The sequence below is a fragment of the Diadema antillarum genome, unplaced genomic scaffold (assembly GCF_040938485.1).
Source record: "Diadema antillarum isolate AM-2024a unplaced genomic scaffold, OU_Dant_1.0 seq00000172_RagTag, whole genome shotgun sequence".
In the NCBI taxonomy this organism is placed as follows: Eukaryota; Metazoa; Echinodermata; class Echinoidea; order Diadematoida; family Diadematidae; genus Diadema; species Diadema antillarum.
This window is the reverse complement of record NW_027271241.1, coordinates 1,048,665-1,068,940: the sequence shown is the minus strand read 5'-3', so window position 1 is coordinate 1,068,940 and position 20,276 is coordinate 1,048,665. Positions and strand designations below refer to the sequence as shown.

Below are 20,276 nucleotides of genomic sequence, written 5' to 3'. Positions count from 1 at the left end.
TATAGGCTTTGATACTAACTAAAACCTCGTTCTTGCCGATCTTTCTTTCGCTTGGAATGCATGGTTTGTTCTGTGATTTATGTCTTGCGCCCTCTATAGTGATCTAAACATACACAGACTGGTTGAAAACACAGTTGCACCATCACATTGGGTAGTCGGGAACAAAACTTAAACTTCATCTGTGGTACCATTCTTCTTACGGGACACGTGTATTATAGCACTCCTACCTCACGATGATACTATTGGTACTGCACACTGATCAGCCCGCTGCACACAATCAATGCACCACTACTGTGCTGTAATATTGTTAACGCGGCTGTAGGATTGGTATGCATGGATCGCCGGGAATCGTCTCTGCTCCGATCGCTCTGGAATGCGTTCCTGTCTTGCCCCTGTCCCTTGCGATATATTTACATTATCTAGTTGTCACGGACACCAGGGTTCATCCACGGTGATCACAGCTGGTTTGTATATAACCAAAAAAGACGATGGGTGAAGGTGAAACATCGTATACCGAGTCGCTCAGTCAACATCAGACAGCGAGCAACCTCAACGAAAGGGTCGTTGCTGCATGCAATAACGTGGTTATGGCGGTTTTGGACTTCGGCGAAGCACTGCGTACGGGAAGAATAGATATTTTGGACGTCTTACTTCTTACATGGCTCATAGTCACTGCGAGCGTTTTCCTTGGATTTACAATTTACGGTAATATCAAGAAGAAGGAAGAAAAATCTCACGGGAAGGGCCGTAAAGATGAAGGATTACATGACCGTACCTACGGAGTTGACCGCCCTCCAGCGGGTAGCTCCGTGACCCAGTACGGGCAAGCGCCGGGAGGACGGGACTCCGTTGATGGGGGTGATCAGTGCAGTTGGCTGAATTCAGTTGTTGCGTGGCTTTTCTCGCAACATTCACAGCAGACACCCAGCCAGCTCGCTTCTTCCTGGCTCAAAGCTCTCAATGATGAAACAAAGAAACAAGGGGTAAGTTGATTAGGCATATGATTTACCAAAATTGAATAAAGCCCGGCCTACCACCACGCACCACCTGTGGGTGTGCGAGGGATGCATGAGATCGTATGACGAATGTGACCACACTCACATGCACACTGACACAGTGAAGTGTGTAAACACTAAAACAGTAACGTTTCAGAACCCTCAGCACAATATCAATGGCAATGCCGGCATAGCGGCAGTGGGTAATTCCCCAACACTGGCACAGCTTTCAAAACAAACGTAACACTCCATAGAGTCTACTGATACTATATATTTCTAGTTGTCTCTAGATCTACCATGATGTAAACCTAATAATATACATTTGTATGCATTAGTATTATAAACAGTATTGTGTCCTTGAGTCTAGACTATGGATTACCCACAGAACGATAATATCAGTTCTAAAATAACCTTGCTGTCACAATGATATGTTCCTTCTGAGAATCTTACAGAGAATTGCATCCTCAAAGCACAGGATCAGATCCCCTTTGAACTGTGTATTATTGATTGGCATGTTTGGATAATGTGTTTTGATGCAATGTTTTACTATACACGATGATTCTGCCCTTTGCCCTCAAAATTTAGAAGATACATGTACAAGTACATGTAGCTGTAGTTATCAGATACAGACTGTACTGGGCAGACTGGAAGAATATCTATGAGTGATCAGTAAATAACTTCTTACTTGAGGAAGAGAGAAAGAGAAATAGATATCTAGAGTGGTAGAGAGAGAGAGAGAGAGAGAAAGAAAGAGGAAGCCAGACATGGTCCAGGTGTTCAAAATTTTACATAATAGTCAAGCCTGTTTGTGGCAGGGTGCCTACATGTATGTTCGGCAGGGGCACTTGCTAAGTACTGTAAAAGCGGAAATTTTTGCGGTGTTTAAATTTTCGTGCATTTCACGCAACCGGAAACTACATGTAGCGCAAAAATAAAAACACGCAAATATTTTTGCTTGCCATATGTTCCTGTGCATGATGTCTTGATTCCGCGGAATTAAAAACACGCGAAACTCTCCTTACCCGGCCAAGCGCGAAAAATTAGTCACGCAAAAATATCCACTTTTACAGTAATTCATCAATAAAACAGCAAATGAACATATATGCTTAGTCCCACTCCAGAACACAAGCAGGAGTTACTCGTGAGTTTTATGGGAAGTGACACCTGATTGGGTCTTTTCATCAATGAATGAAATGGCCCCGTACAAACGTAGCAAATAGGCACCCTGTACAAGGCCTGCCACAAACAGAGTTGTTTACTCTCTGGAGATAGACTTAACCCACAGTCTTTGTTTACGTACTAGTGTACAAACAATCACTCTATCATGGAACAAGAGACCACCCATTCAAATTATTTACCACCCACTGTTGATTGAACATTTGGAGCAATTTTTTTCATTTTTTTTTTTTTTAAATCAAAAGTTTCATCCAGTCATGGAACAGAACAGTTGCCCACATCACTGTGAACTGATATCCACTGATATTATTTCAAACATGGTGTAGACATGTTCTGGTTTTCAGATATCTGTATATCTTTTGAAATTGTCTGTCATCCACAACCACGCTTTATATACACACTTTGTAGACTGACCGGGAGACTGACAGGACCTTGTGTACACTCCCATAGAGATGATGGTGATTGGGGGGGGGGGGGGGGGGGGAGGGAAAGAGGGAGAGAGGATTATCAATTCCTATTAAACTCGTATGCTCATGTTAACAAAGACATTACATTTGATTGTTGTTGAAAGTGCAGATCCATCATATTGTAATGAGAGCCCGGACCATCTGCACTTTCTTTTTTTATGCCGGGAATAATTTTAAAAAAAAAGAAGAAAAATTTGTAGTTAACTGTATGCGTGCAGTATAGGGCCTATTGCACATTGTATGCATTCTTATTCATGCAACTCTTTTTTTTTTCTTTTCAAATAAAATCATTTTTTTTTTAAACTGTCAGTTAATACACAAAGTTTGTATTCATCTACAACCTTTGTTTGTGTTGTAGCACAGATGATCTTGCAGTGTACCACACATAGAGGACATTGTTTGTTCTGAACTTTTGTTTCATAGCGCACTATAACACGGTGCATGTACAATGTACCATGAAAATACAAATGGCACCTTTTTCTCAGTCTTCCACGCAGCAATGTTTATGTTTGGTTGCATGATGTTGCATACCCTATAGACCAATCCCCAAACAGGAATTGGATAAAGAAAGGATGAGTACAATGTACTTACTGTATATGAATTTACATTGGACCATCCTGGGAGTTTGAGTACCATGTACTGTAAAATGAGGAATGTTCGTGTGCATTTTAATTTCGTGAATTCCGCGAGAGCCGAGTTTCGCGAAATTAAAATGCACGCGAAAGATCTTGTCTACACTATATGCATTGAATGTTAGAGGCAACTTGTGAAAATTTCATAATGCGAATAAGGCTGTCGGCTCCCATTCCCGAAAATGTCATGCTGCGAAAATATTGTGTTTCACAGTATGTTAATTATATCTAGTGTTGTTTTCCTGTTGACCCATAGTGGTAACATACGGGTGTACAAGTTTTACTTGTGCATGTACTAACTTTGTATGTCCTTCCAAATTTTCAATTTAATTTTACACTGTAAATTATATGTGAAACTAACTATCGTGGATGTTGATACTATCCTTCCTGAACACAATGTTATCAAGTATTCTGCAAATACCACCAAATAACATTCTGATGCGCCATCGCAAACAGGTACTGTACAATCCCTTTAAGTGTTGATGTTCGATCCATGTATGTTATTTCTTTGTTTTTCTTTAAATCAGCTGCTGGCATGGTTCCTTATCTTTCTCACTCTGAAAGTCAGGTATAATGCTGAATTAGGCCTTTTTGTGAGATTTTAGGATTTCCCTGTGGGAAGACAATTTCAGGAGGAAAACACTCATATTAAAAACAAACATTGTGGTCATGCAAATTTAAGCAAACACACATTAATCAATGGCCCTAGCATTTCTGCGACCTTCATTGCTCTGATAGCTAAAAATTCCCTGCATGACATGTTCACACACTGCAGATTTTTCTACCTTCCTGTTTTGATGGATCTTTGCACTCATAAATTTGATGTATTGCTGTGCTATTAAAAGGCTGGTGGCTGTGCATCATATTTGGACATCCTGTACATTTTGACATTTATAGATTTTTTTTTTTAGATTGTTATTGCCATGTTATCTTTTGACTTTAACACATAGAGCCACTTGATGTCTGTTATTTATTTTATTTAAAATTCATTTAAATTCTCTTGTACTGTTTAGGAAAGTATACGTACAGTAATGTATGGAGCTCTATAAAGGGCATCCTATTGCAAACCTGTCACAAAAGCTAGAATTTGTGGCATGATTTCCAGTCAACTGCACACCCAGTTTAGTGTCAAATTAAACCCACAGATTAATAAATGTATGGATTGACTACATGGTATTTGATGGCAGTAATTATCAATTTTTGGATGGTATACATGTAGCTTTGTTTGAGAGGGGGTACATGTGTATTCAGATTTTAACTTATTGGGAGATACATGTAATTAGCAACCACTGAGATGTAAAGTACAATGTATATACTATGAAAGAGCATACAATTTGAAGAGAAATTCAAAGTTAGTTTGATAACAAAATTTCTGAGAGTCTTATTTCACACCACAAAATAAACCCAGGAGGTCCTTATAAAAGGTGGGTCATATCGTTTATTATGATCTTTTTGTTTTTTGGATATCTGGAGGGTACATATTAAGATTTTAACTCTTTTGCGAGATATGTACATTGTAATAGAAACTGGACACTTAAAAATATGAAAGATCATACTATTCTCAGTGAAATTCAAAGTCTATATTTGATGGAAATCGAGTTTGGTATGGCTGAGATTCTTAGAATTTCAGAACAAAAAGTAAAACAAAGAGGTCCTAATAAAAAGGTAGATCACATCTTTTATCAGGACCTCTTTGTTTTTGGATGATATCTCAGCCAGTGTTCAAAACGATTTTCATCAAATTAATGTTGAATTCCTCTTTAATAGAATTGTACGCTCTTTCGTATTTCAAAAGTGGTTTCTTATCATCTCACAAAAAAATTGGAAACCTGAAGCTTTATTTCAACCACAACTATACCATCCATCAAAGGGATGCTGAGACATCCGAAAACAAAGTAAATCAAAGCAATCATAATAACAGGCATGTCCCACCTTTTATTCGGATCGCTCTGTTTTGGATACATATCTCAACCAGTTTTCAAAACCGATTTTCATCAAATTACAACCTGTCACTTTGAATTCCTCTTAGAATTGTATGCTCTTTCATATTTCATTGAAGTGGTTTCTTATCATCTCAGCTTCATCTTTAAATAACCAAAACTGCATTGGAAACCTAAAGCTTCATCTTAATAATAACTACATTGTATAGCGCTTACATTGTACCATAGACAGGCAATGATTGAATTGAATCGAATTGAATTGATTGTTTTATTGTCCACAATGCGAATGTGGAAATGCGCCTTCCACCAGCGTTACATACAAGAGATACAAACAGATAGCAATTATTGTTCATTGAACAACATATACTGTATAACGTCACAGATTATGAATAACATGCAACATAAATGTTTTGCAATACTTGTTGCAGAAAAATGAAAATAATAACCGTTATATTCATAATACATATTACATCTCATTCAATTCATTCATTTAAATAAATTCTATAATCATTATACTTATCAAAAATTCCACATCATAGGGCTTGTCTGCCAGTCTCTCCTACCCCCCCTCCCCATCCCCACTCCCCACCCACCACACTCCTTGCCAGTCATCCAGACGAAAGACCTTCTCAGCTGGGGAGAATAGATTGCATGTGAAGGGTTACCATGACAACCACTACCAACCTGTGGCAGGCTCGCCGCGTGAATTTTTAAAAAGCCATTTGAGCAGCGTATCAACAGTATTGTTCGCCTGCTGCACGTGCGTATTGAATGGGCACCGTCAATTACGCTGCAGGTTTCTGCTTTGATGATAGTATGGAGCGGGTGGAGTCAGAGAGGTAGAGGTAGATAGATAGAGAGAGAGAGAGAGAGAGAGAGAGAGAGAGAGAGAGATACAGTGTATGAGAAAGGAGTAGTGAGAGAAATAGAAAAATATTATATTGCTGCTTTCAGTCAGAGAGGGAGAGGAAGATAGAGAGAGAGAGATATGAGAGAGGGAGAGTGAGAGAAATAGAAAAAAGAAATATTGCTGCTTCAAGAGTAGATCTTTGTGTCATGTGGTGATTTTTCCCTACTTATGTTGTATATAAAATGCGTGTACAATTGTACAGTCTGACATATGGCAGTATCCAGTGTCTACCTGTATCTTTACCATTTGATTATTAACATCTCATCTAGGAGCTTAAATTTGTTTTTGCTGTCTTTAACTTTTGATATTGTTTTTAAAAGGAGCAATATTACAATGAAAAGCACAGATCAACAATTGACGCACAATACATGTACATGTAAATTGTGTTTTCTTGCAACACATTGATAGAAACATCATCATCTCCCTGTTGATTATCGAGAAAACAAGAAAATACTGTAGTCAGTCTTGCAATCTTCTAGGGATGAAAACCATGTTGTAGTTTGTCATTTGTAAAACTTCACCTCTTTTTGAAATGCAGTAATATTATTAACATTTTTTTCTTCAGATAAATTGTGCATTTGATTTTTTTTTAATAGAATTGCTTCATTTTAATTAGTTTTGGATATCTCATCCATTTCAAAACCAATTTTCATCAAAAAAAACTTTGAATCCCTGTTAGAATTACATGCTCTTTCATATTTCATATTATAGAGGTTTCTCACTACAGTGTATCTCACAAAAAGCTCTAGATGAAAATCTAAAGTCCCATCTCAACCAAAACTAATATTCAATCCCTTTAACTTCAGTTGGTCAACCTCAATAGTCAATCAGACCATGGGGGTGAGTTAAAGATACTAATGGAAGAACTGAAGGGAAGATGAAGGATCCAGGTCCTCGCTGGGGCGACAAGACCTCGTATCTAAAAAATGTGAAATGTTCAGGAGAGCAAAAAAACATGGCCGCCAAAGCACTACTGTATGAGCTGAAATTTTCGTGAATTTCGCGAATCGCCTTCGAACCGCGAAAATAACAACATGCGAAAATAACAATTTGATGCGCAAATGTCTTCCAAGTAGCAATTCGCGAAAATATCTGTACGCAAAAATTTCAGCTCGTACAGTATATCAGATGGGAGAGCCTTTCCTTTGACATGCCGTGGTGGCTTCATTTTGGGGGTAAGACAGCTAGGATTTGGACAGGACATCACTTAACTGATTATCTGACCATTAATTCAAAAAAGTTATTTTCACCAAAATTTCAGTAGGAGGTCTTGTCACCCCAGCGACGAAATATCCCTTGACCAAGTACAGATAAGTTACTCTTTTCACAAGTGTGCCAAACAGTGTTTTTGTTCTGTTCAAGTTACGTAGGAACGGCCCTTTTTCTAGCCCATTATGGTATCGTCCCGTTGCACCTACTACCATTATAAACATACATTCCATCCCGTCACACTACCATTACATATACCGTATATTATTTCTGTCCCATCACACCTGGGGGCATTTCATGAAGTATTTTGTCAGATATTTTTTTTTTTGGACAAACTGTTATAAGCTACTGAAATTCTTGAATCTGATTGGCTGAGAGCAAATTTGTCAGACATATTTGTCAGACAAAACTACATGTAGTCATGAAATGCCCCACTGAAAGCGCGATGGGATGAAATTCATGTTGAAACATTATAATTTTATTATGAATAGAGAATTTAAATCTATTTAGAGTCATGGATGTAGAGCCACACTAATTCATTGATCATGCATTATGGAAAGTGAGTGACCAAACTTGCGTCTATATAAAAAAAAAAATAATAATTTTGGGTCAAACTACCGAAAACATGTTAAAAAAAAAGAAAAGATTTTGATCCTGAATTTTAATAATAGTGAGAAAAGCAAATTGAAAACATGAATTGCTCCTAGGAAGGTTTAATCTGTGATTAAACTTGATATTTCCCCTACTTTTGTAGGTTTTTTTGCAAATTAATTGAAAAAACAGTGACATGATACATTTTGCTGGTAAGAATTTACACTTGTAAGCTTTACACTGTCATACCATTAAAAGTATCCTGCCCACACAACTGAAAAATTTGAAGTGAAAATAAGTTTCCTGGCCACACAACTGAAATATTCCAAGTGAAAATGATGGCCATTGGCTCAGACCAGTGTGGAAGGAAAAGCTGATACAGGAGTGTCCTGTAACCTACTGCACTTTTTTGACTGCACAGGAAGGCTTCAAAACTCATTTGACATTTACCTCTCAACAAAGCACATTGCATGACTCAATGTGCTGATGTGTGATGGACATAAGCCTGCAACACAACACCTCATCTTGTTTACCGTCCTGTGCCGAACGTCACGTTATTATTCTACCACCCTCCGATCGCGTCACGATGTCATACCCCGCCTGATGGTAGACGTGCTAGGGAGGGGGGTTGGCGCTACCCACGTAACCGCCTCGGAATGCTTGGCATTTCCCTTGGTTGGCCGCTAGCCTGCCTTGCCGGCCGCCTGTCCCACTTGCCTCGAGTGCCCCTTGCACTCCAGCACATTTACGACTTCGGAGTGTTTGTACGCTGCTTTAACATGATGTTTTAAAGCCCCAGATGGTGGTGACAGGTTTACTATTATGCAAACTTTATTAATGTATTAAAAAAGAACTTCAAAATCTGGTTTAGGCAGATCCAAATGCATACAGTAAAAGGTTGTGGGCGTGGGTTGTGGTGTTAGCCAGAGAAAAATGAAGTTAAACTTTAAGACTTGTCACACTAATTCTTTAGCACATTCAAGTGATGTTTATTAACACAGAAGAAATGAATGCTTGGGTCTGATTAATTGAACTCACATTTTGATTCAGTTATTATGAAAAAATAAGACCCTTGGTAACCCCCAAACAGATTATAAAAGGTACAGTATTCTTGGGCATGAGTACACACTATGCACGTGTACACTCATGAATACACACAGGTCTGTGAGGCATGACTTTTGGAAGACACAACCATCATAAAAAAAAACAGCATTTACTAAAGAAAAAAATCCTTACAAATGGAACGCTGCTATTGAGTTACAGCTGTACCATGTGCCACAAGCTATACCTGTACTTTTAAAGTGTTTTATAATGGAATAGAATCACTTCCAGTGTAGGGCAAGTCCAAGATAAGGTCCCCTCAGAAGGCAAAATTTCATCTTTGCTCAATGTTGACATGTTTGGTATCATTTTGAAGCTTATGAGTTGAAGTTTTGATTTCCATGGAGGAAAAAATTATATTACGTAAATTTATGCAAATTTCAAGGGCTTCATTTGCATAAATGTGAAACACAGCGTTACGTATGGGACATTTATAAAAATTCATATTAATTCAAAGGAAAGCAAATGATATTTGATTAATATGTGGACATAAGAAGTTCATCAAATGGTTTAACTTGGTATGAAAATTTAGGGATTATGCAAGTGATTATGCAAATTAGCTTGTGTCCTATCATGAGATGTCCCATACGTAACAAATTGAGGTCATTTTTTTAGGTTTTTTCTGAAATTGCTAAGGTTATATTAATGCCCTTTTGGAAAGTTCTAATTTATTGTTTAGAGAAATTAAATACCACAGAAAAAAGAAAAAACAGTGAAAGGAATATTTTTTATAAGGCATTGAAATAATGTTACGTATGGGACAAATGCGTTACGTATGGGACATCCTCATACATAATGCATGTGAATGCATGTAGCTAGCTGGGAAGGTCTCTCAGTACACAAATGGTCAATCATCCTGAAGAAAGCATCCCAACATTGTCGCTACTTTTTGAGTTATAGACACTTTAAACAATACATGTACTTGACTGAACAATTTTCAGAAAGGGGGAGGGGAAAATGGCAAGATACACAATGAAAAAACAGCATTAAAGGGATGGTATAGTTTTTTGTAGAAATGGGGATTCATTTAATGAGATGATTGGAAACCAATTATATGAATTACTAAAGAGCATACAATCCTAAGACTAGAGGAATTCAAAGTTTAGTGATGGAGATCCAATTTGAAATGGTTGTGATATAAATATTTAAAAAGAATATAAAGTAAAATGATTTTTTTTTTTTATTGCAAGTGATACACAAATTGTCCTTATTCAGGTTTCAATAATAGCCACGACAAAATTCATGGGTATACATACTGAGGTGTGACTCGAATCAATGACCTGACTGCTAGACAGACATCATATATCTACTCGATCACTGGGGTTCCACGCAGCAGGTATTGCTTATTTATAAGAATTAACATTTCTTGTGTCAAGTTGTTTTTTATTGAAACGAAATGGCAAACTGCCCTTCATCAATGGAAGCAAACACTTTAAACTATTCAATTTTTCAGTAGTAACTATCCTGATAAAAAGAGGGCATACTCCATATTTAGGTTGGTCATGAAAATATAGAATATGATTAAATATGATTATGATGGTAAATATTTGGGGAATATTGTTCCCTTGTCAATCTGGATCAGTATTTGAGTAGTTTCAACTGATTCCATTTCAATAATTATGCAAAAAATTTGTTTATGGGTATTTTGCAAAATTATTTTGCAAACTACCCATAAATGTGTCTCTCCACACACTAAACGAATGGGGGACAAAGGGCATGCATACTCAGGTTGGTCATAAAAATATGAAAATATGATTGAATATGATTAGGATGGTGAATATTTGGGGAATATTGTTTCCTTGACAATCTGGATCAGTATTTGAGTAGTTTCAACTGATTTTACTTCAATAATTATGCAAAATACCCATAAACATGGTTCTTCACACACTAAATGAATGGGGGACAAACTGTCCCATACGAAACTGTCCCATACGTAACACGTCATGTCTGTCTTTAATTAGAACCTGTAATTAGAGTTTTTTACCTAATGACACGAAACTTACCTATGATAATCTTGAGTGTTGTGACTTTCATCACAGTGAGTTACAAGTTGTAGAATGAAATACTTTCAGAGAGTTTTGAGGTTGAAAAAAATGTTCAAAAAAACAAATTTTTTCTGGTCCCATACGTAACGGCACATATTTTCTCTTCTAGAATATAATTGTGAAGGTCATTTTTCTCCATTTTTTGCATGATTATACTTCCCCTAGATATCAATCACCATGATAAAGTTTGATATGATCAAAAGCCATTAACACTATTTTTCAGGTCATAAAAGTCTCTGAATGTCCCATACGTAACGCGCGTGTTATCTTGGACTTGCCCTGTACTATTGGATATTGTGATTTATTGATCAGTTTTGGTACGATTGTGCATAATGTAATTGAACAAAATATACTAAGTGGGTTGCAAACATGGCACACAAAGAGTCTAAAGCCCTTAGCGAGACTTGAACCCAGGATCTTGCTGATAAGAAGTCCAGAGCTTTATCCATTCTACCACAGTGCTCTCCCTGGTTGTGCTCTGTTCAGATTGTGGAATACACTTTTGTATATTCCATGTGGGTGTTCTGTTAACTCTTTCTGTGCCAGGGACTTTGGACACCGTGATTTCTCTGCCTACTCTCTCAAAAAGATTGAGTGAAAATATTCACTATTGCTTCTTAAAAGAAAGAATACAAAAAAGAGTGAATTTAGAGTGAAAATGAACATTTTTACTCATTTTGGAGTGACCTCAGGGATCACTCGAAGATTTTGGAGTGATCCCTGAGGTCACTCTGAAACGAGTGAAAATGAAAATTTTCACTCAAAATTCACTCCAATTTCACTCTAAATTCACTCTTTTTTTGTATTCACTCTTTTAAGAGTGAATATTTTCACTCAATTTTTTTTAGAGAGTAGAGTAATGGCACTCGGAGAACACAGGGTAAAGAATCCACATTTTGTTTACATAGCCTGCACAAACAAGCAAGCATGTATCACAATATTTTCTGTTGACACATTTTTTGGAAAGAAGAAAAGCAATATTGAATCAACCGTTTTCTCAATTCTTGCGGAACAAATGCACAAAAGAGCCTTTCATTGTGCACCTTAATTGAGTGAAGTTGACTGTTGTGCACACAGCATTGGTTTTGCTGTGTTTCCCTACTTCCCTGTAACAGGTATGGACTTGATTTAATTTATTTCCATCTAATTATCGGGGGGGGGGGGGGGGGGGGCTGACAAAGCTGTGCACATGTACATATCCACCCAAAGGAGAAGGAAAAAATACAATGTACATAGACATACAATTGTACTGTGTACATTTGTATGTACAGGTTTGTTGGCTGTATGTAGTGAAAGCTATGCCAAGATGAAACCAGACTAATGTACAAATTCAGTGTGCTATGCTCTCTATGTACAGCAGCCGGGAGTATGCAGGGATGCAGAGTGTATAATAGGATGGAATGTTCAGGTTCATGTAAACACAACATGAATGTCTATATATGGGCTCACACAAACATCTTGCTGGATGAGACCCTTCATACGCTGACCACAGTAGCTTCACTTGTTATAGAGAAGGATTTAAAAAAGAAGAAGAGAGGAATAGCAGGGACAGTTACTAATGTAATCTCTATTTGATTACTGTGTACATAACAGCACATCAGTGCCATTTGCTTTAAAAAAGCACCCCAGTGTGTGTGCGCCAATTGGCAAACACTATTAGGATGTCCAGATAATGAAAGTGATGATGGTGGTAGTGGTGTTGGTATTTCTACACCCACAAGTGCAGGGGGGGGGGGGGGGATCCAAAGTGGTGAGGAGTTTAAAGTGGCAACACAAAGAAGGTTACCACTGCAGGTGCACCAGGTGTGTGATAATTCAAGGGTGATTTTAATACAAGGGGGAAGGAACCTGTTGCAATCTACAGAAGATAACCCAGGAGAGTGGGGGAAGGGTGTGGATCCAACACCCCTGCCTCACCCATGGTGTCAGTCTCACTCAACTCTGCACCTGCTACTGAGCTAGTAATGCTAGTCTACTTAATGCAGACCCAATTATTTTTTTTTTAATTTCAGTACAATTGCATCGATTAGACAGAGAGATTTTACATAGATACACACACACACACACACACACACACACATGTCTCTCACATACACATACACACAATGATTTTTTTTTTAAATGAAGGGGAGAGGAAAAGTTGGAATACGAGATATGAGGGAGAGAAAGGAAGGGTGGGAGGGATGGAGGGAACGAAAGAGACAGAAAGGGATGCAGAGGAGAAAGGTTGAGAGAAGAGAATTAAAAGAAGAGTGTTTCTCCAAATTCATGAATTTCTTCCGTCGAGATGTTTTCATTGCAACTGATTGACAAATTGCCCTACATCGACGTAAATAAGCACTGAATTGATCATTGTTTTAGTAGTAGCCATGATAAAAAATCATGGGCGTACATACTCGAGCAGGATTCGAACCTACCACCTCCGGTGATCAGGAGGTCGTAGGTTCGAATCCTGCTCAAGTATGTACGCCCATGATTTTTTATCATGGCTACTACTAAAACACTGATCAATTCGGTGCTTATTTACGTCGATGAGGGCAATTTGTCAATCAGTTGCAAAGAGTGTTTCTGTTGATCAATAGGATGTACTGTATTCAATTCATTTTGAAATTACACTACTCTCAAAGCAAAGTGATCTATTCAATATCTACTATAGAATATATGGCAACATGTATGCTACAATGTGTTTGAAGTCAGCTATGTTCATATTTAAGGTATAAAATGTAATCTGCTGGCTGTGTCTGGGCAGTGCAGACTAGGCTTCACTATGGCAGTTGAAGTCATGACTAAATAGATTAATGAATATGTATCAAACAGCAGCAAATTAATTTATTGATTAGTACAACAAGAGCCTGCCCTCGCTAGCTCTGTGCATTACCTTCTGTCGATGCAAACATCATACTCGGTACGGTAATTTACTCAGTGGAATTGCAATCTGTTAAATTGACCGTGGCTGTGGAAATCTCTAAACCTGTACTCTCTGCTTTTGACTCATGTGTGTGGACATTTGTATGAAGCTACAGTAATCAAACTGTGAATGATTTAATACAAATGTTGTGCCACCTTATCAAAGAAAGTTCAATCGAACTAAACATTTTAGAAAAATTTATGTACATAAAGTTGGATAGAAATTTACAAAAAGTGGGCATTTTAGAGAGGATCACAACTGGAATATCTGTATACATATTTGAAAAATATGTTGCCATTATGCCAATGAAATAAAGAATTAATTCTAAAGTTGGGAATTAAGGGGCTTTGCAAATGTTTTGCACCAAATGAGAAATTATCATAGAATTATCAACAATGGGCTCAAAAACAAAATCATTTTAGTGTACATGAACATTGTACATAATTATTGTACCTTTAATACAAAACTCTGAGGATGAATAGTGAAAGCTGTAATAAAAAAAAGACAAAGCACTATGGATTGCAGAATTATGGTTTTATGGTTGCAAAGTTGAATGCTCTTTTGGAATGTATTTGAAACTCAGATTAAGGCTAGATTGTGTATTTCGAGCATGGTTAAAGTTTTTGATAATGCATATGGGGGAGAGAAGGGGGTGGCAGGCAAGGGATATGAGAGGTGAGAAAAAGGAGGAATGAGAATAAGAACATGATAAAGAAGATTGGTGTTGGAGGTGGAAAATGAGGTTAGAGAGGTAGAGTAAAATGGAAGGAAGGGAAGATAATGCCAGACTGACAGCCCCCTGGAGATCAAAAGTAAAATGCCGCCATTACCCTAGTCCCCTCTAAAGGTGAATCGTCTGTACTCCGCAGCATGCAGTGAGCTTGTCAGAGTCGTTGGCCGACACAGTCAGGTGTAGCGTATTGACAGTGTGGGTGACAAAAAGTGCATTGTGCAGGCTTTGTGGCACATTTGTCTTCGCTCGACACGCCTCCACCCCCTCCGATGCATTTGCGTAATTAGCTCGCGGCAAAATGCGTGCAGCAGCAGCCGCTAATGAAAATACTCTGCAGCCAGCCAATCTGTGTACCATGCTCCATGGCTATGGAGAGGGTTGTGGTGCCATCACAGCTGTGTGCGTTCTTGAATCCAGGCATGCTATAGAGTTTATGGGAACCTCGGATAAAGTAGTGACATTGCTCAATGTCTTGGGCTACATAGTGACAAAGGGTCATCCAGAAATCAACCCTGTCACTAAAAATTGGGTGGGAGGGGGGGGGGGGATCGTATTAGTTGTCTTGTGCAGGACATACACCTGTACACATATTGACATTAACCTGTTGAGGATGGGCTGATTTTGCTATACAACAGGCATTTTCCCGAGATATTAGGTCTCACTATCGCTTTAATAGTGTAGTGGAACATCATTATTTTGTTGAATTTACAAAGAAGTTGAAGGACTGAAAGAATAAATGAATTGTTTAAAGTGGTTGACTTAAAGCACAGTTGCAGCTGTTGTCTAAAAACTAAAAGCTCTGTAAATTCATGAATAGAGCTAGAACCAGTTATTTCTTCTGATTTTATAATTTGGAGAAATTCCTTTTGAACCAGCAAAATTTAAAGAAAGATTGCTCAATTTTAAAGAAAAATACTGAAAACCAAATTCAGAATCCACACACATGCCTACAACACAAACCATTTGTGTATTCTAAGTCTAAACATTACATTGTTGATTTCTTCATGGCATACTTGTGAAAGTAAAGACAGGATTTCAGGAGTCATAATTATCATGAAAGGACTTGAAAGGAAAAGAACAAGCCCTGTATTGGCACTGACTGCTTGCTTTTCATGGAAATTACAAGCAGAGTGAAAGACGTCATTAAACCACATTATCAACACACACTCGGGCACTATAGGCATAGATCTATAGGGGAAAAGTTTCAACGATATTTGGTCTTGTCACAAACACACGTTATGTGAGTGAGAAAAGAAATGTTTTTTTTTTTTGGTCTCATTTTCTCTCAACTCACTTTTTGTCTCTGTACTGTGGAAACTACGTCTATCCTTGAGGTTGTGCACGCTTCTGTGAGCAAATGCCATGGTACAGTGCAGTTGATTAGAGGCAAGGCACTGCATTGATTATTGCTCTTATTATCATTCTCTGTGTCTTTTTTTTTTCAGCTCGAGGCGTGTAATTAGAATCGTGTGTATCTCTCTCATTTGTTGTAGTGGGGAAAATCTGCATGACAATTTGCTAATTATGGTATTGTAATCAGAGGAAATGTAAAGGGGGGGGGGGGGCTATTGAGCATGTAATAGAGTAGACATTTGAGCCCTGTTTGTTAACTCATACATTGTACATTATATTATACTGTATGTCTGAATGCACTACACAAGCGTGCATGGTATGATCATTCTTATCTGCAATGTACACATAGAGTAGGTATATAATTCTAGTATCACTCCTGTGCCATTTATAAAGGTTGATTGCATTTCTTTTTTCTTTTTTTAATGATATTACCAGGATTTCCCTCCATTGTTGTTGTTGTTGTTGATTGCCCTTTGAGATTAATGTCTAGTGTGTTTTCCGTAAATTGTAATTCATGATACATGTGCAGGAAATAATTTCTTGTGAATTTTGAATTCTTAATAATAGCATAGATACTAGTAGTAAATCATGATAATAGTGACCAATTGTTGAGAGGCCTTTGAGATTCTGAAATTGTTGCAAATACATGTATCTACAACTTTAGGCCCTAATTCTATTTTTGAATTTATGCATCATGTGACAAACTTCATTGTTTTGTTCAAATCATGAGAAAACATACCAATTACATTATACTTTAATAAACCTAAATATTATTTTCACTGACATTATGTTTGAGTGTGTAGACTGCAGTTGTAGAAAGCTTGTCATCTGATATGGTGTGAACTTTCATATTTAATCTCTGCATAGTGACTTGAATCTTGATCGCATCCAGGAAAAAGTGTTAAGTCGTCCGGATTACGTCCCACCACTTTATCAGATTCATTCGAGGGTGGATCAGGCTTTAGTCAGGGAGTGACTTCCTTTATACTATTATAGTCTGTCAAGTTCGGTGGGAAGAAAGAGAGAGAGAGAGAGAGAGAGAGAGAAACATATAGACAGCGAAGGAGAGAGAAACATAGACAGCAAAGGAGAGAGAAACATATAGACAGCGAAGGAGAGAGAAACATATAGACAGCGAAGGAGAGAGAAACATATAGACAGCAATGGAGAAAGAAATATTTAGACAGCAAAGGAGAGAGAAACATACAGTGAAGGAGAGAGAAACATATAGACAGCGAAGGAGAGAGAAACATAGACAGCAAAGGAGAGAGAAACATATAGACAGCAATGGAGAAAGAAATATATAGACAGCAAAGGAGAGAGAAACATATAGACAGCGAAGGAGAGAGAAACATAGAGACAGCAAAGGAGAGAGAAACATAGACAGCAAAGGAGAGAGAAACATATAGACAGCAATGGAGAAAGAAATATATAGACAGCAAAGGAGAGAGAAACATATAGACAGCGAAGGAGAGAGAAACATATAGACAGCAAAGGAGAGAGAAACATACAGACAGCAAAGGAGAGAGAAACATATAGAGAGCGAAGGAGAGAGAAACAGACAGCAAAGGAGAGAGAAACATATAGACAACAAAGGAGAGAGAAACATATACAAGGTACAGCTGTAGACAGCAAAGGAGAGGAACATACAGACAGCAAAGGAGAGAGAAATATATAGACAGCGAAGGAGAGAGAAACAGACAGCAAAGGAAAGGTAAACATAGACAGCAAAGGAGAGAGAAACATATATAGACAGCGAAGGAGTGAGAAACATAGACAGTGAAGGAGAGAGAGGGAGAGGAAGGAAGAGAAAAAGAGGTAAGAAAGAGAGAAGGAGGGGGAGATAAGAAGGGGGGTGTTGTAGGAGAGAGAGGGAGAGAGAAGAAGGGGGAGGTGGCTGATTGTTGGATCAGTGATCTAGCACGTGGGTAGTAAGCACTGACAAGAGAAGCGGAATGAGTCGTCAATGGGAAGGGGTGTGAACTGATCGTAAAGGGATTGAGATATCAGTGCTTAAACTCACTGAATTAGAGAGAGAGAGAGGGCGGGGGTGGGAGGGGTGATGTGAGAGACTGAATTGCAGAGTGAAATAGTAAAGGAACTTAATAGGATAAATATATGTCGTACCTGGTAAATGCTCAGAAATCCAATCAGTTGTCAATCGAGCACTAGAAAGGTGCCAGAATACATAATGTGATTCTGTGTAAATCCCATTATGATAATCATGCGTTTATTTTCATTCGAGTGAATGGTGCGTGCTCATAAAGCTCCTGCCATTGAAGCGATTTCTCACCACTAAATTCATGGGTGTGATGCGTACCGATGAAATAAGAGGGTGGCCGTTGGGGTGAAATTTCACCCCTCTTGGGAAACTTGAGTATTCTACTGCTCAAAGATATCAACAAGGGAAATGCTAATGTACCTGGCAAATGTACCTTCAGTATATATCGCTCAATGGATTTTTTTTTTTTCATTTTTTTTTTTTTTTTTGGGGGGGGGGGGCAAACTACCTTCAGTATATCACTCAATGGATTTTGTTTTTGTTTTGTTTCTGTTTTTTTCTCCTTTTTTTTTGGGGGGGGGGGGAACAAAAACTATCCCTCCAGGTTCCAGTATTCTACTTGTTGTAAGTGGTTATTTCTGATCATGACTATAAAGTGGTAGACTAACCACTACAACTTAATGAAGTCTTCATGTTTCAATGCTTCACTCTCTAATTCCTCTATCCAAATGTGTGTGTAGGGAGGGGAGGGAAGAGGAGAGAAGGAATTTTGCAAGTTATCACCCCCGTGATGATGCTTTGGGGTTCTTTAACCCACTGAAGTCTAGTCCCCGAGTATATTGGGCAGGTGTCTCTGGGAAACATAACATCGAGCAAAAACAGCTAGTACTCAGTGGGTTAAATGACACAAAGAGAAACACAATGTAGTAAAACATTTAATCAAGGCTTGAGGGACCTTCTCCAATCAAATACATAATTTGTATTTTTATAGCAAGATGAGGTGTATACAGTAGACTGGGATGGTAAAATGCCATGCAAGACACATAAATGTAGTGTGACATTGAAACTGTAAAGGCTAGAAGTGTGGGCAGCTCTGCAATAGTACCGACAAAATCAACGCGTGGCATTCAACAAGTTGATTGCATTGACCAGGAATCACGCTAGTCTGACTCGGTCTTGACGAACGCCGAAGCGGTTTAATCGGTGGAACGATAAGTGGGCAGACTTCATCAGTGGACTGCGGCGCTTCCGAGTCAGCGCGACCTGATGGATGACAGCTAGCAACCACTGACGACAGCAGCCGCTTCTCTCTCTCACGTATTCTAGCCAAAATATCCCGTCTCACCTGCAATTAACTGAGACACTGTACATTGATTTCCATCAACCTCTAGCACCTTCTTGGCCTTGTAGTGCATCCTCCCCTTCCCATCCTGCTTCAGTGTGCCTACCCATGATTTAGTTTATGTTGTCATTTTCTACAATTTATTTTCATTCTGATAACATCTTTTTTTTCCTTTTTTTTTTTGGGCAGGGGGAGGGGAACTGATTATCTAAGCAGACCAAATAAAAATGCAGTTCAGTTACAGAAATTGCGTGACCTGTTGAGGAAGGTTTGATTTTGCTACAACACGTATTTCCCATAGACGCTTGTCCGAGTATACTCGGGACTTGTCCTCAACGGATTAAATGTTAAATTGAGTAAGAACATGTACTATACATTGTCCCCTGTGAAATTCGATACCCACCTGTAACTGAATTTGTCAAACAAGTCTTTAATAAAATGTGTGTACAATATTCACAAAATGGAGTACAACTTGATACAAATTTTTCACAAAATCAAATCTCTAGGGTGCAAACATGATAATGAAAAGAAAAACCGACTCCAAGAATGTTTGTCAGTGAAAGGTACAGTGTAGAGTGTGTTAAGAGTCATAATGACAATTTTGCTGCCATACAATATGTTCACATGGTTATGCAAGTGCTTATTGCTATCATAATTTTTCTCTTTTTTTATATTTGGGGGTACCGTACAACAGAAGATTTGCAAGGCACCATCTCTCCATTCGTTTAGTTTAGTTTTGTTTTGTTTTGTTTTGCTGCTTTTTTGTTTTGCAAGCATTGATAAAGGCTGTCAGTGTTGACTCAGGATTGCATTCGATCAACATTCAACCAGTCATAATTACATTTACATGCAGTTGATCATTGTGAGGCAGG

At 38.2% G+C, this 20,276-nt stretch overlaps 1 protein-coding gene across 1 annotated transcript in view; it reads left to right on the top strand.

Annotated features, from left to right (window-relative positions):
* Window positions 1–259: 259 nt before the first annotated feature.
* The window catches only part of LOC139728315 (C2 domain-containing protein 2-like), a 94,891-nt gene continuing 74,874 nt past the window's right edge, over window positions 260–20,276 (top strand). Inside the window, exon 1 of the mRNA XM_071639264.1 lies at window positions 260–983. Coding sequence (XP_071495365.1) covers window positions 489–983 — 495 coding nt within the window. The 5' untranslated portion in view covers window positions 260–488. The remainder of the gene's footprint in view (window positions 984–20,276) is intronic.